The sequence below is a fragment of the Microtus oregoni genome, unplaced genomic scaffold (assembly GCF_018167655.1).
Source record: "Microtus oregoni isolate MIOR12 unplaced genomic scaffold, Mior012 000012F_ref0000307, whole genome shotgun sequence".
NCBI classification, from domain to species: Eukaryota; Metazoa; Chordata; class Mammalia; order Rodentia; family Cricetidae; genus Microtus; species Microtus oregoni.
The window spans coordinates 23,398,254-23,424,264 of NW_024543071.1; the positions used below are offsets into that span (position 1 = coordinate 23,398,254).

Sequence of the window (26,011 nt, forward strand, 5' to 3'; positions counted from 1 at the left end):
GCATCACTTTATGGGGGAAAGACCTCAGAGAGGTTCCCAAAGCATTGCCATGCCCGTAGATATTTCCTATTGCCTTTCGTAATAAATTCCAGAAAATCCCGTCTTACCAAAACAGCTAACATTACCTTCAAACTTATGTTTCCACAGCCTACAAATATATTAAGGGCAATGTCAAAATAAAGTAAATCTTATTTTTCTCTTGGAAAAATAAGCCTGCGGGAAGTTTATCATTTTCTAATTTACATGCTAACTTTAGCCTGTATCTACTTACCGACAAGGCTCCACAATCATTGGTGTTTGTCTTAGTCTGAGAAGGAAGTAAGGAGGCAATCAAATGAAAAGGGGAAACGTATTCTAATTACAACAGAAGACAGCGAAAGCAGCAAAACTAAATACACAATAAAACAAGACGAGTCTGTGCGCTGCTACGTCAGGAAGGCATTATAGACCACAGGCATGTGATGGTCGTTTCATTGTGAAGATTTGTAGGTGAGTTTTTACATACACATTAATCAGATAAGTTTTTCTCCAAACATTTGAACACTTAATGAAGTTGAACTGTCATCATTAACATAATGAGCTCCAGCAGTTACTAAATGTGTATTGAACTGGCAAATTTAACAAATTCTTTGCTCTAGAGCAGTGGCTCTCAAACTTTAATTAACAATAATAATATTAAGAATTAAGTAATAAGTCAAAAATGCAGAGTTTGAGCTACAGAAATTATGTTAGGTCTACAACATGCATTGAACTTGAACATTTAGCAAGTAGAGTTTTCCACAGATGATTCTAATTCAAAAAGACATAAAATGTCTATTTCTTCCTAAGTAACAACATTATGGAGAATACAAAGTTCTAAGGGTGCTCTGAAAGGGTAAATCACTATGTTCCAACATACTTCATGTAGCTTAAACTCAATTCTTTAAAGAATGAAGGCTTGCATCTTACAGCTAATTAAATATATTTTGTTCCCTAAGAAGTGAATAGTAAGCCAAAGTAAAAACCAAATTACTGGTCACAATTTAACTACATATAAGCCTCTGCTGGCTTCTTCTTTTAAAATATCAATGATTAACAAAATATCAATTTCTTAAGTTAAAGGATTGAATTAAAACTGCTTATTTTTTAAATTACCTTCTTTATTTTTCTTACTTTTTTTTTTGGAGATAATAGTCTATGTGGCATAGTAATCAAATTTTCTCCAGTTTATGATCCTCCTGAGAGCTAGGACTACAGACATGTACCATCCACCATCCATTATAATTAGGAATAAATGCATAATGTTTAGGTATCATAAAAACTTTGCAGAGAAAGGTACTAACTTAGAAGCGTGGGTCAAGCTTTTGTTAGCACAGCTGAGCTCAGAGCCTGCTCATTAGTGGAAGTTGAGCTTCTAGTAGAGATGAGACCAGACATCAAATACACAAATGTAAACTCAGGAAAACCCAGCCACCTAAGCTAATGAAGCTTGTACTTAGCAAGCTGACAACTGCTGGCTACGAGATTCATTCTTCAAGCAGACTGGGCTGGACTTGAGATAGCCACTAAGTCCTTCCTAGATTTAACTTTCAGTAACTTTTCTGATTAATTATGCCATCATACTTACTTAACTGTTTTCCATAATCTTTAAATATATATAGATATAATGGGAAATATATATGTCACAGAATCAAGGCAAAATGTAGTTAAAACTTTAGCAACTTTGTTAAGAAAAGTCAGTCACCAGCAAGACAATCCTATCAATCATCGGAGCTGTGCTCCTTTCATCACTGCTCATATTATACTACTTTTATAGGATCTGAGGGGGAGGTTTCAAGACAGGGTTTCTCTATGTAGCTCTGGCTGTCCTGGAACTTGCTTTTTAGAACAGGCTGGCTTCAAACTCACAGAGATCCACATGCCTCTGCCTCCTGAGTGCCGGGATTAAAGGCATGTGCCACCACAACTGGCTATGAATTATATTCAATGAAGCACACAAATATTGCATAAACAGTCCACATTTAAAAATTAACATTAATAAGAAAAGTTGTAAAAATATATTCTTGCATTTTTAATATAATTCTTTCTGGTCACATAAAAAATATAATATAAAGCCAATGGTTCTACTCTTGATTTTAAAGTTCCCTCTACAGTTTACAGTCAAGAGAACAGGTGTAACTCACAAAAACTGAACCAACAAAGGAAAAGAAAGTCCCGAGTCTGCTTTCCAGCACCCACATGGAGAGTCAGAACTACTTGTAACTCTCGTTCCAGGGACTTGTACACTCTTTGCTGGTCTCTGCCTGCACTGAACACATGTGATGCACTTACATACATGTAGGCAAAACACTCATGCACATAAAAATCAATATGGTAGATAACATGTTTTGCATCCAAATATAGAAGCAAAATATAAAGTACTGAATTAGCTTTTAAAATGATAAATTATTCAAAAACAGAGAAAGCCACTGTCCATTGCACACTGCCGGAGAACCACAGAGCAGCTGGAAGCCAGCTGTACAGGCACAGAGAAGGCAAATATGAGAGCGATGGACATGAGAGTGGAGAACAGGGAAAATAAACTGGAGAACAACTTGAGGACAGCTGAAGCTGTAGATATAGGGAGAAGAAAGGAAGCAGAAAGTAAAAAGAGGGAAAGGGGTAAAGAGAAGAAAGGCAGGGAGGGGATGAGAGGGAGGATGGTAGGTATAAGAAATAGAGAAGGCAGGAGGTAATTTTGTGGAAATCAGTAAAAAATGAAAATATGTAGTCCTTTATTCAAAAATGTATGAACTTGAAGCTAAAAACAGCAGAATATTAAATCCTATTCAGAAGTCTCCGATGTGGGGAAGACTACAACTGCACAGGTCACATGCCGAAGAGAGTGGCTCCAGGGGCTGAAGAGATGGCCCACAGCAGCCAGCTTACAGCCAGTTACAGCCTCTAACTCCAGCTCCAGGAGATCAGATGCTCTCTTCTGTCCTCTATGGGCACCCACACACATACACACAAATGTACACACATAACACCTAAATAAAAAAATAACAAATCTTTAAAAAAGAAATCAGTCCTGAAAACATAACCTCATGACTAGCTCCATTCCTGCTTGTTCTAAGGAGAAGAGCCCTAAGCAAAATGCTAAACAAACAAAAAAGTATATATAAATAACCCAATCAGACTCCTACTCAGGGGAAAAGGTTTAGCAAATGCATGCATGTAAACATGCACACAGTGCAAACACACAGTATTTATATACAACAGTAAAGTAAAGTCATGTCAATTCAGCAACTGTTCCTTGCTAAAAAAAAAAGAAACTATGGGATTTTCACAGCATGGTGGAACAGCTTCCTCCATGAAGTCTGTGAATAAGAAGATTTAAGGAACACAAGGAACATACTGTATTCCAAAGACAGACACAGAAGAGCAACAGAAATCATGAAAGGGGAGGCAGAGGACCTGAAAAGAATGAAAAACATAAAGGTTATGCAAAGAAAAATGGGTAACAGGCTGTAGTTCCAACCCTGGCTTTCTGGATATGAGGACCCAAAGCCAAAAGCACAAGGTAAGCCAGGCAGTCCAGGGAAAACAGGCAGTCCAGGGAAGACAAGCAGTCCTGGAAACAGGACACACCCACAGTTGCCACGTTCGTTGAACCCAATTGTCAGATGAGCAAATGGGGAAATTTGGTGTGACAGTGATAGCTCGGCGGGGGAGAATTCATTTCTGTCACTGTGGTGGTGTGAAAGAAAGTGACCCCCAAAGGCAGTGGCACTATTAGAAGGTGTGGCCCTGTTGGAAGACCTGTGTCACTATGGGGGTGGGCTTTGACGTCTCTTTTGTTCAAGCTTCCCTCAGTGTGGCAGTCAGTTAACTTCCTGTTGCCTTGCAAGATACAGCACTCTCAGCTATTTCTCTAGCACCACATCTGCCTGCCCATCACCATGCTCCCCGTCATGATATCGGACTAAACCTCTGCAACTGCAAGGGAGCCATCCCAATTAAATGCCTTCTTTGTAAGTGTTCTCCTGGTCATGGTGTCCCTTCACGGCAATAAAAACCCTAAGACAGTCACTCTCTATAACTTGTGCTACAGCCAGGCACAACCTCGAAAGGGGCATTGTTTGAGCTAGATAAAGGCAGGATAAGTATATTTTAAATACATGATATATGTATAACTATGTCATAATGAAACCCATTATTTTATAGAATGAAAATAATTTAAAGGTTTTTTTCTTCCTGAATATTTTCTTTAAACTATTCTATTTAACTATTTACAACAAAAGAGCAATTGATATTGGAAATACTGGGGATGCTTTCTCATTTCAAACAAAGGAAATAGCTCGTAGTATTTCTTTAGGTTCTACATAAATATTTTATTTTTAAATTCAGCTATATCTTATGCAATAGGATGTGCTGGTTAGTTTTCTGTCAACTTGACACAAGCTAGAGTCATCTGGGATGAATGAATGGATGGATGGATAGATAGATAGATAGATAGATAGATAGGTAGACAGACAGACAATTTAAAATATCTAATATTTTCTTGTACCCTGTAAGCTAGAAAAAAACTATTGATTATACTGACTTTCATACAAACTCCTATTAAAGATTATTTCTATTTAAATCTATACTGTTGATTTCATGGGTTTGTTTTGCTTTTAACAGGAAGCTATAGTTATTTCAATTATAAATTAAAACCTCAGACAACTTCAGCTAGATTCTTTATCAAGTGATTTATAATAATAGAAAAATAAATGCACAAACTAAGAGGTTGCTTTAAACAGCAAAGCACCCAATATTAAATCTTAAAATGGATTTTAGAAAGCAAACTTACAATATCAGAAATGGTTTATACTTACAGGCAAATGAGTAAACACTTGAAAGATGCTTCTCAAAAAATTAATAAGATCCATTAAATAACCACTTGCTCTTCCATCTGACTCAGCCATTGTCCAGTCATAATCAGCCAGCTGAACAAATTCATCAATTTTTTGATTGAGTTTGGTATATATTTCCCCTTCTGCTGCATGTCGAGCATCCTGAGACAAAAGACAGCAGTAAAACACAGTTACAGAAGCAAGTGTCCTTAAATTTTTAAATTTTAAGTGTTTTGTTTTATACAGTAAAGGTGTTTTCTGACACCTCAAAGCTGATCTGAATGATGTCATGTTTGCTTTCCTTCCCAATTCTACTGTCAACCTTTTGGTCTTAAGAGGCCTGTCTTCGTTTCCTTTCCTACTGCTCTGATGAAACACCCTGACAAACCAACTTAAGGGAGACCCTGTTTATTCCATTCATCACACACGGATGCCAGCTGCTGCTCAGTAACCTTTCTTTACTTACAGAAACCCCAGACCCCAGCCAGAAGAAGGTGCCACTCACAGTGCCTTCCTTCCTTCCTCAATTAACAAACGAGATAGTCCCCTACAAGCATGCCCAGTGGTTCATCTCCTGGATGATTCCAGATTCGTTCAGCTGACAATACTAACCATCACATATGACCCCCTGACTTGTTCTCCTAACAGCCTATGAGAACGGCCCTTAGGAAGAACAGAAGCCAGAAAACAGAGGTTGTTGATGATGCAGACACCACACAGAGTCACTAAGGGAAAGTAAGTTGGATATCACAGAGAAAACAGAAGATAGTTGTCTTCACAGATGGCTGGTTTCAGAATCTTCCTCCCATTACAAACAATAAATTAAGGTCCCTTATAAAATGGTATAGCATTCACTTATAATTTAAGTACATGTTCCTGTATATTTTGTCATCTCTCTCTCTCTTTTTTTTTTTTTCGAAACAGGGTTTCTCTGGGATTTTGAAGCCTATCCTGGAACTACCTCTTGTAGACAAGGCTGGCCCTGAACTCACATAGATCCACCTCTGCCTCCCAAATGCTGGGATTAAAGGTGTGCACACAAATTGTAAATTCATGCAAACTGACTCCTAATTGAATGTAAATGCATGCAAATCAACTCCAGCCACATTTTCAGGGATATCTTTATATGACCTAAATCAGGGTTCTCTGGTGCAAAAATGCCTTTCCCCATGGGTATTGTCAAAACAATTAGGGGAATTTTTTTTAATAAAGAGGATACCTATGGCATTATAGTTTTGATTCATAAATGGTTAACCAAGAGCTAAAGAGTAAGCACTGGAAAATAACACGTCCAGAGACATCTTAAAAACTCCGCTGAAAAAGCAGGGGATAAAACCGGACTCTCTGAATATGGCGGACAATGAGGGCTGCTGAGAAGCCAAGGACAATGGCACTGGGTTTTGATCCTACTTCATGTTCTGGCTTTGTGGGAGCCTAGCCAGTTTGGATGTTCACCTTCCTAGACCAGGATGGAGGGGGGAGAACTTTGGACTTTCCACAGGGCAGGGAACCCTGACTGCTCTTCAGACTTGAGAGGGAGGGGGAGAGGAGTGGGGAACGGGGAGAGGAGTGGGAGGCTGGGAGGAGGTGGAATTTTTTTTTTCTCAATAAAAAAAAAGAAAAAAAAGGAAAAAAAAGAATCTAATAAACAGAAAATGACTGCATTCCTTGGGGAAAAAAAAAAACTCCAACATATAGTGAGTGTAATGGCCCATACTTTAATTCCAGCTGATGTGGGAGTGATTTCTTATTAATAAAGAAACTGCCTAGACCCATTTGATAGGCCAACCCTTAGGTAGGTGGAGAAAACAGAACAGAATGCTGGGAGAAAGAAGCTGAGTCAGGGAGTCGCCATGATTCTCCCACTCCAGGCAGACGCAGGTTAAGATCATTCCTGGTAAGCCAGCTCGTGGGCTACACAGATTATTAGAAATGGGTTAGGTCAATATGTAAGAGCTAGCCAATAAGAGGCTGGAACAGGCTGGGCCAGGCAGTGTTTAAAAGAATACAGTTTCCGTGTAATTATTTCGGGGCATAAGCTAGCCATGCTGGCAGCCGGGGTGCTGGGGACGCAGCCCCGCCACTCATATTACAACATCCAGCAATCAGGAGACAGGAAGACAGACCTCTGTGAGTTCAATGCTAGCCTCGTCTATGTAGTGAGCTCCAGGTCAACCAAGAATACACAGTGAAACCTTGTCTGAAAACAAAACAACAACACAAACACACAACAACAACAAAACATTTTCCTGGAAAACTGGAAGAGTTTTCCTCTGGGGCAGGGTTCATGTCCAGAAAAGGCCTGAGAGGGTCTTATCTCTCATTATGACCCCCTTGAGGCTTGTACAAGCAGGAAATGAAAGCTAAACAGAATCATTAACTTCTATGTAGGTTTTTAAGGCATGCCTCAGCACACACAGAGTCTCTTAAAAGACATGGATTTAATGGTCCTAGGCTTCCAGGGGCAATCTCAATCTAATCACTAGCTGACCATTAAGCTAAGCAAGTAGACCAGTGCCATACAAAGAAAACAGACTTCATAAATTCAGTCCAGAAAAACAATAAAGTGCCAACAGGAGGACCAACAAACCCAAGGATGAATGAATACTCATGTCCAAAACTGCCTTATTACTTCATTTTAAATGCCTGGTATCAATAAAAATTACAAACCATATAACAGATAGGAAAACATGGCCCCTCTAAGGAAGAGAGAACCAATAGAAGAATCTTTGAGGAAGCCCAGTTACTAGACTACAAGACAAAACTTCACATAAACTATCAAAACATGACCAAAGAGCAAAAGGAAACCTTTAAAAACTCTTGTCAGGTAGTGGTGGCACACGTCTTTAATCCCAGCATTCGGGAGGAAGAGGCAGGAGGATCTCTGTGAGCTTGAGGCCAGCCTGGTCTACAAGAGCTAGTTCCAGGATAGGCTCCAAAGCTACTGAGAAATCCTCTCTTGAAAAGACAAAACAAAATAACAAAAAAACTCTTTTAAGAAACAAGGAAAATACCTCAGTAAGTAAAAACTATAAACAGCCAAATTGCTAAGATGTATTAAGTTAAATGGGAAAGAATCATTAGGTTCAGTATCTGATGGAAGAAACAGATGATGAGCAATATAAAGCAACTAGACCTTACACAAATCTGCAGCACATTCCACTCAGCAATTGCTGGCCATATATTATTTCCTAAAAATAGAAAAAGATGAACTTAAAGGCTAAACACAGATTTCACAGCTGTGTTGACTTCTGGAGATAGGGAAGGGTACCTGGAAGGGACAAATGTAGACATGGCATTCAGAATAAGGACACAAGCCTGGATGAGCACAGGACTCTGACCTCATCTGGGCAGGTTCTTTATGCAGCAATTGGCAGTTAACACAGAAACTGACAACTTGTCCAAGTGTAGGAAATAAGTGCCTGGGAAGTGTTCAGCAGCAATGAGACATTTATACCATACCCCCTTCCCTCAAAGCTCAGGGGCTATCTATCTCAAAAGAAGGCGCAGAAGGGTCTAAAAAGAGGACAAGTTTTGGGAGAAGACAAGTAAAAATCTGTCTCTTGGACACAACAGGACCCTTGTACACATGGGCTCAGAGCAGCTGTGACTGCCTTCACAAGACTTGTACAAGATCACGCCAGTCAGTATTCCAGCACGGAGTGAAGAGGCATTCATGAGCCCCCGCCCCTAACTGAGGAGCTACTGACAACTGACGGCTGCTGGAATTAAGAGGAAGTTTTCTTTAAAGGTGTTACCCTGGTAGGTTCTCACTAAGCTTCAGCAGGTAGCCCTACACCTCTCAGTATATGGGTAGCACACACTAGACTCAGTGGGATAGAAATAAAAATAAAAAGAAGACGTGAAGTTAGGAGGGAGAGTGGATATGAGAGGTGTTAGGGAGGAGCAGAGAGTGAATATGACCAAAATTCACTGTGTACAGGCTTGAAATTATCAAAGAATTAACAAAAATATTTTTAAAAGAAAGTATTTAGGATGCAAATAAAAAATAAAAATATACATACTAAATAAATTAAATGCAGAAAATATAATCATGAACCCTTACCATTTTTTGTTTATATGCCCTTAAAAACTTCTTCCAAATAGATACTAGACAAAAAGGCAAATCTGAATGATTAAAATGTGCCATGTCTAGCTTCAGTGTGTTTGTGGGGCCCATTCCACTTTTCACACTGCCCAACCATTTCTTTTCTCTGCCACACCTGGCAGGGCAAGGAAAGCCACGCCCTGGGCAGCTTCTCCATCTGTAGGCTTCACAGTAGGACTGGAACAGGAACTGCAACAAGGATCTTCTTCTCTCTCTATTCAGAGGTCTGTACATCACCTTGCTGAGGCAGAACCAAGATCCACCCACCCCTACCCCCATGTCTAGTCTGAGCAAGGTTCTCATAGGGAATTCTCCATAGGGAATGGGCTTACACACCTGCTATGGAAATCAATATGATAATTTCCCAGGAAATTAGGAATCAATCTACCTCAGCAATACCACTTTTGGGCATATACCCAAAGGAGGCACACTCACACCACAAGGACATTTGCTCAACTATGTTCATAGCAGCATTATTTGTAATAGTAAGAACCTGGAAATAACCTAGATGCCCCTCAACTGAAGATTGGATAAAGAAAATGTGGTACATTTACACAATGGAGTACTACTCAGCAGTAAAAAAAATCTTGAAATTTGCAGGCAAATGAACAGAACTAGAAAAAAAAAAACATCCTGAGTGAGGTAAACCCAGACCCAGAAAGACAAATATAATATGTACTTGCTAATAAGTGGATACCAGACATAAAGTAAAGGATAACCAACCTACAGTCCACAACCCCAGAGAAGCTAGAACCCTCATCCAGAAACAGATAGATGGTGTGGGAGGTCCTTCTGTCTATGTATTGCTTTTATTAAATAATGAAAAAAGGAACTGCTCTGGGCCTATAGCAGAGCTATAGGGGAACAGAGCTAGGCAGGGAAAACTAAACGGAATGCTGGGAGGAAGAAGGCAGATGCCACGGAGCTGCCAGAGTCAGACATGCTGAAACTTTGCTGGTAAGCCACTGCCACGTGGAAATACACACATCAATGGAGATGGGTTAAATTAATATGTAAGAGCTGGCCAATAAGAAGCCAGAGCTAATAGATCAAGTAGTGATTTAATTAATACAGTTTTTGTGTGATTATTTCAGGTCTAAGCTAGCTGGGTGGCCAGGAACCAACAAGCAGTTCCCTCCTCCAACAAATAGAAGCAGATGCAGAGATCCACAACTAAACACTGAGCCAAGCTCCCACAGTACAATCCAAGAGGGGGAGGAATGATAATATGAGCAAAGGGGTCAAGACCATGATGGGGAAACCCAGAGAATCAGCTGTCCTGAGCTAGTGGGAGCTCAGCGACTCTGAACTGACCACTGGGAAACCTGCATAGCACTGAACTAGGCCCCTGAATGCAGGTGACAATGATGTATCTTGGACAGTGTGTGCAGCCACTGGCAGTGGGACCAGGCTCTAATTCTAATGCAAGATCAGAAAAGTCTTAAGACTGAAGAGCTAATATTACATCTTATCAATGACCGAATCAGTATTATCAGTATATATCCAGGACCCTGAGTAAAAATCGTCCACCAAAGGGCATGGGGACACATACCTTTAATCCCCACACCTAGAAGGCAGAGGCAGACAGCTCTCAGTGAGTTCCAGGCCAACCAGAGCTACATATTAAGGCCATGGCTCAAAAACAAAGAAAGAAAAAAGAATATCCACCTGGATGGAGGTGGGTGGTCCTTGGACTTCCCACAAGGCAGGGAACCCTGATTATTCTTTGGGCTGACGAGGGAGGGGGACTTGATTGGGGGAGGGGGAGGGAAATGGGAGGCAGTGGCGGGGAAGAGACAGAAATCTTTAATAAATAAAATAAATAAATAAATAAATTTAAAAAAGAATATCCACCAAAATGTAAGCTTCATTAAGGACAGAAGTTTTCATCTGTTTTGCTCATCACAATATCAAGATCTCCAAATCACACAATTACACAATTTAACTTATTGGCACCATTTGCAATTGAACAATTGCAAAATAACATTTTGGAATTGTGCACTAGTAATTGAACAGTGGAGTCATCTTTAATGTGTATTAACCATAAGTAATACACACCCCTCTTGTTACATTAGGGAGTAATAGGCTATCACGTGCTTGTGGCCCACAGAACTACACCACACCTTAATGACACCACCTGTAGGTCAATTTCTCAGAGCAACATAAACATATTTATCACTTTGCATTTCGTCCAGTGTTCACGGTCAGCCCTTTCTTTCATGTCTCATTCTCTTACTGATCTAAGCATACTGATACAGGTCCCTGCAGAACTGCAGTGAGGAAGCACTGCCAGAGCACAGACTGACAGAAGCTCAACACTCCAGAGCTCACTAACACTCAATTCGCTTCCAGGATCACCAGGCAAAGGAATCCGAGACACTGGCTCTTCCTGTCATCTATTATGTCCTCTACACACACACACAGCTATCCATGACTGCTCCTCCTTTCTTGGGCTGCACCTAATGCAGGCAAGAAGAGAGAGAGAGATGCACAGCAAGTTTGTCTTTTACTCTTGGCCATAAGAAGCCAGTAATCTGCCTTTGAGCACTAACTCTATCCACAAAAACTTAAAGCTAGTCCCTAAGATACCCCTCCAAACAAAATTTTATATAAATTTATATAAATCTTACTCTTTTATGGGTCTATTTTAACTCTAGCCTTAAAAACAATGCTGTATTTCCATTTTATTTATTGGTTTACTTATTTATTTTTGGCTTTTTAGAGACAGGTTTTCTGTGTTGCCCTGGCTGTCCTGGAACTCACTACGTAGACCAGGCTGGCCTTGAACTCAAAGATCTGCCTGCCCCCAGTGGTGGAATTAAAGGTGTGTGCTCCCTTCCCCAACTGCCTGCATTCCCATTTTATAGCCGCATAGTTGTATTATGGTAAAGCAAAGAATGTTATTAGTTCACAATCTCTTGAAAGAGCTTAAGTATGAGATGATTAAAACACTAACCACAAGTCAAAGAACCAAATACTTAGGCATTTTGAAGCCATGTGGGAAAAAAATAAGTTTGAATCTGAAGGCAGAAAATGTAAAATGACAATAAAATCACTTACATTCTACTCAAATAAAACAATTGTGTTTTCTAGGTCTGGGCATAGAGTTGCACACCTTTAATCCCATGCTAGGGAGGCAGAGGGAGGTGGATCTGTGAAGTCAACCCGTGACTTCCAGGCCAACTAGGGCTACACAGTGAAACTTTGTCTCAAATAAAAATAGTGTGTGTTTTCTGGACTTAATGTTCAGAGAAAAAGTGATTCAGATTACACTAGCTTGTTTAGTTTTGTTTGGTAAAGGAATTAAGCAAAACTGAAGTGGAGAATATAACAATTCATTTTTTTGTCACTGTTCTATCAAGAACTTTGGTGATTAACCTACTTTTCTAAGGTAACATCAAGAAGTTCTGCTTTTCCTACATACTGGGTTAACGTCTTTTAAATTAAGAGAGAGCTTATTTTAGGACATATTAATGCCTTCCATAGACTATAATAGCAAGCAAAGAACTCTAAGTAAAAACTTTAGTGACTACACAAGGTAGAAAAATAATCAGCTAGTACTTCTGAACAGGAGCAGTAAACATTTCAAACAAGGTAGAAAAATAATCAATCAGCTAGTACTTCTGAACAGGAGCAGTAAACATTTCAAAGGACTTCACTAAGCACCAGGCTCCAAATACAATCACTGGGAAGTGCATGTGCCCTTGGCCTGCATGAACTGACACACTGCTATATTCTCTTAATTAAAACGTAAAATTCAGCTTATAAAATAATACTCTTCCTTTCCTCGTTAAAGAAACGGTGCCCTCTAGGGGCAGAAACGTATCTAGGAAAAAGTGCCAACCTCTGCTTCCAAGGTATGAAAATGCTCTCCTACCATTAGCAGTGCTTCTCAGCCAAAGGTGTGTTTAACATACTCAAGCTTCTGCACCTCCCGGACTGGAAGCACACGTGTCCTGAATAAAGGCTAACAGATCAACACTGTTAGTAAACACCTACAACTTCCGGTTATCTATGGTTCCTTCTTTAAAAATCACCCAAGTATAGTTTTGGAAAAATCACAGTTATGGGTTTGGACAGAGCTGAACCCAGATCTAGTCCCAAGGATGGGTCCTGATGAGGTCAAGTTGATTGGTAATTCCCATCTTACGAGCAAAGAATCCTGTAATAGCTAGGCATGAGGTTTGGAGATGTGACCAGGGAGCATTTTACCATGAGGAAGAGCTGCGTGGTCACCGTGTAGACTCTGTACACTGTAGAGTGTGGTGATAAAGCCAAGCTTGTATAGATTAGAGGTAACACAGATTAGAGGAAGAGATTCTGGGTCAGTCAACTTCACCCTCTCCTGAAATCTGCCTATCCTTGGACCTTTCAGTCACAATGGGCAAACATTTTTCCCACTATTGTAATTTTCCAATGGGCCTTGATTTGTTGTCCAAGTTAGTCTTCAATTTCTGGGCACAAGTGATCCTGCTGCCTAAGCATCCCACATAGCCATAACACCCAGACCCCTTATTGTTTAAGAAAGTTTAAGTTGTTTTTCTTACCGTTTTTTTTTTGCTGATATCACTGATTAATACAAGTATCTCATTTGAAACACTTTCTGAACACTTAGGGACAAAAAGGGTTAATTTTAATCATTTAGATTATTTAGATTAAAATTAAAATTAATTTAGATTAAAATTTAAACCTTTTGGAGGCCTTAAAAATAGAAATGAGAGGGAAAGTTGAAACCACCTCAACAAATGTGTTCTCCTTAGCTAGTTTTTATTCTGACTCGAGAAACAATAAGCCAATAAACCATTCTGAACACTGAACTTTCTGGTTTGAATTACACGGCATACAGCATTCAATTCATTGTCGAATGGCACCACTGATGCTAAAGACAGACAGAAAACAGATTAACACAAGAAAACCTAATATTCACTCATGAGAAGGAACTTAACAATAAGATGAACAGAAATTGTGTACTTTAAAAGCTAGGAAGATGCCTTTCTTTGATACACAAGCATGAGGACCTGAGTTCAAGTCCCCAGAACCCACATAAGAGTGGGTGCCACAGCAGGCACCTGCAGTCCCAGCATTCCTACACTGGCATGGGCAGCAGAGACAGCGAGCCTGGTGTTCACAGCAACAGCACAGTCTCAAAGGAGAGGCCGGCCCAGGAGCTTGTGAGGATTCTTCTCCCTGTCTCCTCTCTCTAGGAGTGCTGGGATGACAGACACAGCTGTACCCAGCTTCTGGGGGGTTCTGGGGATCTCTGCTCAAGTCCTTGTGCTTGGTGATGTCATCTAGCATACGGAACTGCAACTCAGTTGGGGAAGAAATGCCCTGAGTGAAGGGGGGGTGGCAGTGTCAACAACCTGGAACACAGAAGGGATACAAGCTGGCCAGTACAAGACTGCACTCTAGATGCCATGGGGTGAGGCACTCTGCACCACCATGTATTCACCAGTATAATGCCTGGCCTCATCCTAAACCCAAAGCAATAAAGATAAGGAACTCTGGACTGAAACTTGTAGAACTGCCAGCCAAAAGTAGGCTTTGCCACTCTGTTTCTTGGATTCTATCACAGCAACAGAGAGCTGCCGCGGTCAGCAGCTCATCTACAGCTCAGGAGTAATAGAGTAAGAAAACGGGCTATGTCGCGCGTGGTAGTGCACACCTTTAATCCAAGCACTCGGGAAGTAGAGAAGGCAGATCTCTGAGTTCAAGAACAGCCTGGTCTACAAACTCAGTTCCAGGACAGCCAGGGCTGTTACACAGAGAAACCCTGTCTTGAAAAAACAATAATAATAATAATAACTGAAAGAAAGAGAATAAAGAAAATCAAATTATAAAAAACACGTGAAATTAATCTCGTATTCTGCTTAAACACCATTAATTGGTGAGTCTCTCAGCACAGTCCATGGTCTCACACAATCTGAACTCTTTTCATCCTGACATAGGAATTTGAATCTATTTTTCTTCAGATCAGAACAAGGATAGAAAGCAAACCTCATACTTCATTTTTAATTTCCAAATACACACAAACATGTACCTTTATTAAACTATGAAACATTAATGGATATTCAGTTAGTCTAATTCAGTACTACCATTTATTATCAAAACATGAACAAACTATATTATAGAAAATCAAAACTATTTTTAATATTTCATTAAGATGCTTAAGTTGCTAAGAGGAACTCACACAACTGATCATCATTATGAGCAGTGATTATCTCTAATATATTCTCAGTGTTTAGAATATAATAAAAATTATCTTTAATTTCTCAAAGTTTTCATATAATAATTTAGCAAAATTATTTTGGTCAGATTTTATATACCTTAAAAGTAGAAAGTCCATAAAGCCTTGTGGTGTGAACAGTTTCTTGAGAAATATTCGTTATATTAGTTATAAAGTCCTCCAGGTATTTGCAAGCTTGCTCCAGGTGTGTTGTGTTTATGATGATTTGCACCAACTAAAACACACGAAAGCCACAGTAAATACAGATCATGCCTGTGCAGGACTAATTGGTTTTCAAAAAGCACAATCATTACTTCCAGTCTTCCTTTGTACTGTGTCTGCATAATTCCAGCAAAACAGGATACAACTGGTTATCTGACTTCCAAAGTATATCCTAAATACTTCTTACAAGAATTAATGTTGTTTTAAAAATAGGCATATTAGGAGTTCACAGCCAATTACTTTGAAATAACTTTCAATAGCAATTTGCAGATCCCATACACTTAACAAGTACAAAATGAGGATTGTGACTGTCTATGTAAAGGCTGAAGTCTATTCTCTTCACACCTCCAACTGTCTACTACTCCCCCAAGTAAACTCTTCCCTCCTATTTCCTTTTTTTAAAGTTTTTTTTTTAAATTTCAATGTGTGTCTTATTTGCACACACATTTGCACAGCATGTGCATGCGGTGGTGGAGGCCAGAAGAGGGTGTCAGAGCCCCTGGATCTGAGCTACAGATGCTGCCAGCTGCTATGTGGGTGCTGGGAATTGAACCCAGGCCCTCTAGATGAACAGACAGTGCTCTTAACTGATGTGCCATCTCTCTAGCTCCTCTCTCACATTCTGAATTGTACTGATGTTTTTTATTTTTTTAAAGAATACTTACATTAATAAATTTTAAATGCAAAGCTACAGGATAACATTTCACATTTTTTGTTGTTATTGTATGTGTATGGGTGTTTTGCCTGCATGTGTGTCTGTGTAACACATGCGTGCCTGGGGCTCACAGAGGCCAGAAGAAGGCATCAGGTCCCCTGAAACTGAAATTGCAGATGGCTATGAGCTGCCATGTGTGCAGTGGAAATCTAGCCCAGGTCCTCTGCAAGAGCAATTATATGCTCTTTCTCTGAGCTATTTCTCTGGCCCCAATTTTTTCAAATAGAACATCTGATTATTATTTCTTCTTACCTCTGTCAAACCTATATGAGGTTTTCTAATAAGGTTCAGTAAACAGCTACTCAGAATTCTGGTCAGCAGCAGATTTGTTGATTTCCTAAGCATATCATCTATTTCTGTTGAGCTAAAAACAAACGTTAATATTGATAAAATTTTCCAAGACCATAATTAGTTAACATTCTCAATAATGTAATATAACTTACTAAAGTTATTTTTTCTATGTCCTATCTTTTATATCATATAAAATCATATATCCTTATTTTTATATGCATATATATTATATAAACAGCAATAACTTATTGAGCTACAAACTTCAATTTAATTTTAAAAGCAGAATGTTCATTTATAACTTAAATGTTCATTATAATTTAAATGTACCAAATCAATCAAGATAAAAAAAATCAAGAGCTACTTTGTACAAAGTATATTCTAATTCTCCTGTAAAGCAGTCAGTTTGTAAGTCACTTTATACACGATAAGAGCTAAAAATTACTTCTAAATACAAATTGCGAGACTGGGGGTATAGTTGGGTGGTAAAGTGCTTGCCTGGCATATACGAGGCCATGTAATACCAGAGCAGTAGGCAATGGTGTGCTCTGATGCATCTCTGGTCCCTACCTGAATTATCCATGTAGCACTCCTACCTACAGTGTGACAACCAAAAATGCCTCTAGGCTAGACAGGGAAATAGTTTTCAGCGGGGAAAATCAAAACTATCCCATTAGGACTCGTGCCTTAAATATGAGTAAAATTTTATCAGCCTTTATATAAAGCTAATTCCAAAATTCAAATTTCTATACTTCTCCAAATTTAACAGTAGGTTAATCAAGTATGAACTTCAGCATTACAAGAATCAACATTTCGCTTAGACATAAGTACTTGTAAGAACAGTCAAATTGTATACATTACCAATTTATAAAATCTTAAAGCAGTTAATGTTTTAGATTTAGCTCTGTAGTTTTAGGAGTAATTTGTAGACCTGGAGGGGAATGCAACTGAATAAATGCTAACTATTTAAAGGTAAAAGATCATTACTGATGAAATCTTCCTTCAAATGTCTTTTAAAAGAGATGAAGGGGCTAGAGAGATGGCTCAGCAGTTAAGATCAATAGCTGTTCTTCCAGAGGACTCAAGTTCAATTTCCAGCTCCCACACTGTGGCTCACAACCAAATGTAACTCTAGGGATCTGATGCCCCCTTCTGGTCTTCTTGGGCACCAGGCATGCATACATACATGCAGGCAAAACATCTATACCCACAGAATAAAATACTACTAACAATAATATATAGGCAAAGGATATGTGGCAAAATATTTATTACAGTTAAATCTAGATGCTTAAGGCAAAAAGCTTTCCCCATCAAATGTGTCTCAACACCAAAATAACAGAGAGTTAAATAAGATAGTTACAGCAACCTAACCTGAATATAACTCAAATAAGGAAGCCTTTCCAACCAGATGACAGGTCACTAAAGAGTCATGGTTTGGAAAGAAAGTACTGGCACTTCCTAAAAGCATACGACAAAGCAGGTTTCATGTTAATGAGCTTACCTTCGGTGTAGGGACTCTGAAAATTTAAGGCTGGCATAAATAAATTCTTTAACTTGAATATAAATAAGAGGCACTGACTGGGACATGGGAAACTTCTTTGGGAAAGATTGCTGTAAAAAGAGAAAGTGAATAATGTTTCTGAGACTTTTTTTTTTTAAATTCTAGCCTCTATAAAGGTAAAAAGTTAAGATGATTTCACAATTGATGTAAATAGTTGCATAAAATTCTATGGTTATATTTTACATTATTCTTATCTGTTCTGCTTTAACTTTCATCTATTTATTTAGTTAGTTAGCTAGTTGTTTTGAGACAGGATCTCACTAGGTAGCCTCTTGGCTGGTCTTGAACCTGTGGTTCTCCTGATTTTGTTTCCCAAAGGCTAGGATTACAGGCATGTACTGCCATGTCTAACCTACTTTTAATTTTAAACAAATCCTTTATTTTATTTATTTATCTATTTTTAAAGCACAGCCATTGCCTTCGGTGATGTCATGCACTTTTAATCCCAGCACTTGAGAGGCAGAGGCAGGTGGATCTGAGTTCAAGGCCAGTCTGGACTATAGAGCAAGTTTCAGGACATCCAGGTTTACACGGAGAAACCCTGTCTGAACAAAGCAAAACAAAAAAGTACAGCCATTTAATCCTTAGATTAGATCATAGTCAGACTCTGCTGAGCACAGACTTCACATGTCAATGTTACTTTGTGTCATAATAGCTCGAGCACTACACTGGCTATGCTTAGCTGTTTGCTTCTTTCTAGTCACAAGAGACGGGTGGCCATGAAAAGAACAGACACGTTTCCTGACTTAGAGGGCTTTTGTTTGGGGTTGTTTTGGGGGAGTTGTTTATTTTTAATAAGTATGTATTTGCATATGATATGAAGTGTCCACATGATGTATGCACATATGTATGCAGACGTGTCTGCATACACAGAGGCCAAAAGAGTAAACCAAGTTCTGCTCTATTGCTCTTCACCTTACTCCGTTGAAGAGTCTCTTGCTGAGTCTGGAGGAGGCCAGCAGTCAGTCATTCTCCTGTCTCTGCACCATGGTGGCACAGGGATCATAGGCAGATATAGCTTAATCTGGCTTTTATGTGGGCGCTTGGGGATCCGAGTTCAGGTCCTCACATTCATGCAGCAAACGCTCTTACCTACTGTGCTATCTCCTCAGCCTTCTTAGCAGCAGTAACAACCCTTCATGTAAGTGTCACTGAAGGTGTGAGGCCACTTAAGATGGCATCCAGTATAGTCCAAGTTTCAGAACATATCTTAGTTTTTCTGATCACCTTGCCATGATTTAATTCTAAACTATTTTATCAGCCAACAGTCACTTGAAAATTCTCAATCGCCAAAAAGGGAAAATCTTCCAAGATCTTAACCCCAAAGCCCCTCATTTATTCTTTAGTCTAACTAGACGTCTACCTTCATACTGACTGCACCCTTGCTATGGCTGTGAGTACGCCCTACTAGACCACCACCAGCTCCCCAGCTAAGTCCATTTGGCCTCTCTGAAGACCTGGTGCAGTGGCCTCTTCTTCTGAAACAAACTCTCCTCCCTCCCTGAGATCCTGCCCAAGCCTGGCTTTCTCTCCTTCAGCTTCTCTACCGGCTCTATTTCTCTTACTCAGCTATCTTTTTATTATTGCTATGACTTACAGCTTTGTCCTAAATAAATTTCAAAGAGCTAGAAAAACAAAAATAAGAGAAAATAAAAATTTAAAAGGTGATTACTATGCAAAATATAATATTCACTTTGGATTTTGTATGTGTCTGAGAGTTGTTCATGAGAGTTGAACATGAGTGCATGTTCATGTGGACAGTTTTTGCATCAGTATGGGGACAATGCATTCCACAGTGATTGTGTGAAGGCCATAGGACAGCCTCGGTGTCAATCCTCACCTTCCACCTTGGTTGCAAAGTATAATATTTTTTTCCTCTAAGAACTAGTTCTACTCAGAGATAATGGATATGTCTGACTATGCATGTGTGTACACATGATTGTGTGCACAATTATAAAAAAATTACATTGCTATTTTGACTCTGAACACATATTCCTTCTTCCAGAAGAAATCTACAGGCAGCTACTACCATCACATATCTTTCATAGAAAGTGTGTGTATGTGTGCACACGCACTTCTGGGCTGGTTATTCTGAGTTCTTTAAGAAAGCAGGCTGATGCAGGAGAGATGGCTCAGAGGTTAAGAGCATTGCCTGCTCTTCCAAAGGTCCTGAGTTCAATTCCCAGCAACCACATGGTGGCTCACAACCATCTGTAATGAGGTCTTCTGGCCTGCAGGCATACACACTGACAGAATATTGTATACATAATAAATAAATAAATATTTAAAAATAAATAAATAAAAAGAAAGCAGGCTGAACAAGCCACGAGGAACAGCCATATAAGAAATAAATATAATGATTTGTTTTTTTTTTCTTAATCCTTAAGTGAAAAACTAGCTTGTACCTTTTCCAGGTCAGGATCTTGAAAGGGAAATTTACTGATAACTACTTTATATTCTTCTTCGCTGCCAATAGGGATGGGGCTGTAATTATCTTCTTCAAAAATGTCCCTGTTAAATAAGAAAAGTTCAAATCTTATTATTGTGTCATTAGACTACTGTATCTTTACAAAACCAAAAGCAGCTCTGACAGTTTTGTTTATTTTGCCAATTAAAAGTCACAACAGAAAAACACTCATCACCAGAATTCTAAAATCCAGTATAGCTCTTGTCTTGCAATTCGTTTCCAGAGTCCTGGTTTTAGTTTCACATCCTCGCGGAACTTCATTTTTACCTTTCCTGCCCAGGCTATCTCTCAAGATGGTGCCTTCTGGAAAAGCTGAAGTTCTGAAGATCAAAATACTGTGTCTATTACTCAGTCTCCGCCCACCGTGGATGGAAAGGGCACCTCCTAGTTACTGTGTGCTCACCTAGGCAGACGTCCTGCAGTTAGACAGGGCTATGGTAGACATGACTAACTGGTTTTAGCCACTGTGGAAGTGATGCCCACTGCTCTGAGCTGACCTTACTCTCCTGGGAGACAATGGGTTCAGAAGTTGTAATCACAACCGAAGTGGCTCAGATCTCGACTCTGGTGTGAGAAATAAGCAACCTGCACCACTGAGCCTTGAAGGACTATTATAACCCACTTGGCTTGTACCAATCAACTGACTTTTATTTTGTTTTTTAGTTTTTAGTTTTTTGTTTTTTTGAGGCAGGGTTTCACTGTGTAGCCCTGGCTGGCCTGGAACTCACTACGTATACTAGGATGATCATGAACTCACAGAAATATGTTTTATGAATGCAATGGTTTATGCTGCCTTAAAAATTAAGAAATTCTATCATCTGCACTGACACATAAGAACTTTTAGGACATCATGCTAAATGAAATAAGTCCTGGTTTAGAAGACAAATACTGCATGGCTTTACTTACATATGGAATCTAAAAAAGCCAAACTCATGGAAGCAGAAAGGACTGGAAGTTAACAGAGGAGTAAAGGCAAAGGGAAATGCTGGGTGAAATAGATGAAGTACCAGACAGGGGACATAGCTTTTGAGAACAGTCACACAGCAGGATGACTGACTGCAATTCACAAGGTTTACTTCAAAAACAGACAGACTATTTATTGCAGAGAGAGAAAATCTAACGAAAATTTACCAATTTGCTCCCAGACTTAAGGGCTTAGTGGTGACAAAAAATAAACAAGGCAAGACAGGGTGATGCTGAAGGCACTTCACAGACTCTTACTCCACTCTCTGCCACACAAGACAGGGTGATGCTGAAGGCACTTCACAGACTCTTACTCCACTTTCTGCCATACAGATTTCTCTCTTTCTTTTTATTTGCTTTTCAACACGGAGTTTCAGTGGTGATGCATGCCTTTAATCCCAGTACTCAGGGGGCAGAGGCAGGCGGATCTCTGTGAGTTCAAGGCCAGCCTGGTCTACAAGAGCTAGTTCCAAGTCAGGTCCAAAGCTACAGAGAAACCCCCATCTCAAAAAACAAAAACAAACAATCAACATGGAGTTTCTCTTGTGTAGCTTTGGCTTTCCTGGAATTTGCTCTGTAGACCAGGCTGGCCTCAAACACACAGAGCTCCACTGCCTCTGCCTCCCAAGTGCTGGGATTAAAGGCGTGTTACCACCTCACCCAGCTCACAATAATACAGATTTCTTCTCCTTCAGTGCTCTATGTGATGCCTGATATTATAAGAAGTCACACAGAGATGACTGATGAACTTAGGATCATTATGAAACTGTCAATACTTTCCTACCCTTTTATTCCTTTCAATAATAAAAAAAAATCAATAAAATATTTTTTAAATGTAAGATAATGAGTATATTCTTTTGGTTTTGCTACCAATAATGCATAGCTATATTAAAATATGTACTCTATAAACATATTTATGTATTAAATATATTTATATGAATATATTACTTCATAGTTGTCTATTAAAAATAAAAACGTGCCTTAAATTTCAGCACCCGGGAGGCAGAGGCAAGTGGATCTCTCTGAGTTTGAGGCCAGCCTGGTCTAAGAAGTGAGTTCAAGGACACACAGAGAAACCCTGCCTGGAAAATAAATAAATAAACAAACTATAAAGTTTTAAAAAACTTTAAAAAACCATTAATGCTTACAATTGAAACTACACATAGAGAAAGTACTACAATATTAATGAGATGATAAGTTTTGTCATGGAAGTAGCCAAACTGTAAATATCAGTATTGGTGAACATTTACTTCTCCCATCTTACTATTAATTGACAGTTCACTACTTGTAAGGCATTTGAAGACACCAGTAGGGGGTAAGGACAGCTTAAATCCATTTTAGGCAAAAAGCACTACTTAGAATGGTATCAAAAGTAGAAATTGAAATGTATTTGGGAATTAAGTATTACAACTGAAATGTTGTTTTCCTCCACAACTGCTATGAATGATGAAATCTATTCTACTCTACTTCTGTCTGTTCTATCTCTATGTGAACAAACACTTTAGCTTTCCGGTGAGAAAACATATTTCACAGCCCCTAGTTTTGGGGAGCAATGACCCTGCTAGCAGTCTTAAGACAGCTGATCAGAGTTAGAAAAACTACTAAAGAGGCCTTCGATTACAAAGCATGAACTCTAAGATTTTATATGTAAAAAGATATATCATATTAAATTTTAGGACTATGTCATAAATCACTGCCTCTAGCCATAAATTCTACCTCTAAAATAGTTGCTATAAAACTGATGACAGTTATATACAAATATTGTCCATTACCCATCTGTACCAGGACCCTGACAAAGAAAACTCCTAAATCTCATTTAGCTCACCTACAACTCCAGCAACACAGAAGGCAGGGGCAGCAAACAAGTTCAAGGCCTGTGTGGGCCATAGAGTGAGCTCATCCTGGGAAACTTACATGACCTCACTGTAAAATAAAAAGGTCTGGGCCAGAGAGAGTCCAGTGGGTAAGAGTGGGGGCAGTGAGAGTCCAGTGGGTAAGGGGGGCAGTGAGAGTCCAGTGGGTAAGGGGGGCAGTGAGAGTCCAGTGGGTAAGGGGGGGCAGTGAGAGTCCAGTGGGTAAGGGGGGCAGTGAGAGTCCAGTGGGTAAGGGGGGGCAGTGAGAGTCCAGTGGATAAGGGGGGGCAGTGAGAGTCCAGTGTGTAAGGGGGGCAGTGAGAGTCCAGTGTGTAAGGGGGGGCAGTGAGAGTCCAGTGGATAAGGGGGGGGGCAGTGAGAGTCCAGTGTGTAAGGGGGGGCAGTGAGAGACCAGTGGGTAAGAGTGGGGGCAGTGAGAGTCCAGTGGATAAGGGGGGGGCAGTGAGAGTCCAGTGTGTAAGGGGGGCAGTGAGAGTCCAGTGTGTAAGGGGGGCAGTGAGAGACCAGTGGGTAAGAGTGGGGGCAGTGAGAGTCCAGTGGGTAAGAGTGGGGGCAGTGAGAGTCCAGTGAGTAAGAGGGGCAGTGAGAGTCCAGTGAGTAAGAGGGGCAGTGAGAGTCCAGTGGGTAAGGGGGGGCAGTGAGAGTCCAGTGAGTAAGAGGGGCAGTGAGAGTCCAGTGAGTAAGAGGGGCAGTGAGAGTCCAGTGGGTAAAGCTGGGGCAAGTGATTGTGAAAAATGCATTCATTTTTCTTAGAGACTTTAAGACAGCTAAGTTGTATAAACAGCACCTTCCCCAAGCCAGACTTAAAAGGCATAAATTTCTGTCTCCAATGTAAAATATCTTGAAATACAACCTTATAAGTATTTACTGGAAAAATTATAGATACTAAAACTAAGGTACAAATAAATTGATTATAAATGGTTCATTCACTATGGAAAACAATATGGCAGTTTTTTTAAAAAAAAAAATAAAAAATATATTATCATATGATCCAGTATTCCACTTGAGTAAAAACCCCTAAATATCTAAAACAGGAACTGAGATACTGGCATACTCGTGCTTATGAGAATATTAAAACAGCCAATAAAACAACCTAGATACCTATCAATATGAGCAGAGAAAATGTGCAGACACATGCGTACGGCCTAGACTTCTGGCGGATGAACAGCATAAACAAAGCACAAGGGCATGCTAGGTGAACCCATGCCGACACAAAAGAGCAAATATTCCACAATCCCACTTACATGGGATTCTAGAGTAAAGAAGTTTAGAGACAAAATAGGAAGGACGGTGGTTGTGGAGGCTATAGGAAGGAGGATCCGAGTTCCTTTCTGTTTGGGAACCTGCAAGGGTTCTAGAGAGGAAGTGTGAATGTTAGCCATGGCCCTGTAAACTTACACACGATTCAGCTATCAAAGTGTGCATTTTACCACAACAGAAACTGAACACAAGCATTCTTATTACTATATGCAAAACCAACTGGTTAAGTGTTCGACGAACTTATTCATTATACTAAGGAACCATGGTGCAGACCCACCTGAAAATACCAGCCCATTTCTTCAGCAACGTTTCATTGTATTGATCTCTTATTTCAAATAAAAGGTCAAAAAGCCGGTTGACTGGAAAACCATAACCCTAAGACACAGAGAAAAAAAAAAAAGGTAAATCAAGTATGTTTAAAACGCTCACTGACCTAAATAAAACTACCTTCAATAAGGTTTCACCACTACAATCTGAACTTGTTTACTACTGAACTTTTTTACACTCATACACGACAGTTTTCCACACCCTCAGGGAACTCATTCTCTCATATCCACACCACACTTCTCTACTATTTTACACATCAACTATCTTCTAGTATGTTACATTTGCTCAGAAAAATATCAATGAATGAAACAAACACCTGCCTTTGACTTGACAAAAGGAAAACAGAACTCTAAATGTGCTCATGGTATGATTTTATCAGCTTTGTCTTACATGATAAAACATGATTTCTTCTTTGCAAAGAAAAGGCTGAGGAGGATGACGCTGACATCAATGACTATGACCACCATCACAATGGAGCTGGGAGGAGGATGTGGAAAGGACACCAGGAGGAGTTGAAATATGGAAGTTGGGGGTAGAATGTTCTAAATACATTATATTTATGATGAAATCGCCAAAATATAAACTCAAAATGTATTAAAACATTATTTTTCCTTAAAAATCGAACGTTTACCTAGGTCTTCTCCAAGAGCAACAGTGCTCTTAACCTCTGAGCTCTCTCTCCAGCCCTACACTTTTTTTTTAAGTAAAAGTTCTTTAAGGTGATAAAAGTGTCAATTTAAAAAACTAAAAATTAGGAAACATTCTTTTGTCTTTATGAAAAGATACTGACTCTTCAATGAGAAGATATAAATTAAAAAGATAGCATTCATTAATGTAGCATAAAAAGTACCTAATAATGAACCTATCAGTTTTCAAGAAATATGAAAATAATGAAGAATTTCTAAATAACTAAAAATCACTAGTGTCTTATTTCAAAGCAGTAGTTAAGTTTAGGAAGACCTAGGCAGGTGGAGCTTATCAAGAGGTGGAGATAGGAAACAAGGAATTCAAGGCTAGCCTGGGGTACATAACAAGACACAAGACGTGGTCTCAACGAAAAACTGTGCTTTTAAAAGTTTACATAACAACATTGTTGTTTTTCTAATGTCTCCATTACTTAAACCTCCTTAATTTTATTTGGTTC

The 26,011-nt window shown here is 39.4% G+C and overlaps 1 protein-coding gene across 1 annotated transcript in view; it reads right to left on the reverse strand.

Moving 5' to 3' along the window:
• Nucleotides 1-26,011, reverse strand: part of Exoc6 (exocyst complex component 6) — a 140,422-nt gene that overhangs the window by 62,600 nt on the left and 51,811 nt on the right. Inside the window, exons 13-18 of the mRNA XM_041661774.1 lie at nt 24,818-24,915; nt 20,382-20,487; nt 17,917-18,026; nt 16,380-16,491; nt 15,291-15,425; nt 4,839-5,018 (exon numbers count right to left, since the gene is read on the reverse strand). Coding sequence (XP_041517708.1) covers nt 4,839-5,018; nt 15,291-15,425; nt 16,380-16,491; nt 17,917-18,026; nt 20,382-20,487; nt 24,818-24,915 — 741 coding nt within the window. The remainder of the gene's footprint in view (nt 1-4,838; nt 5,019-15,290; nt 15,426-16,379; nt 16,492-17,916; nt 18,027-20,381; nt 20,488-24,817; nt 24,916-26,011) is intronic.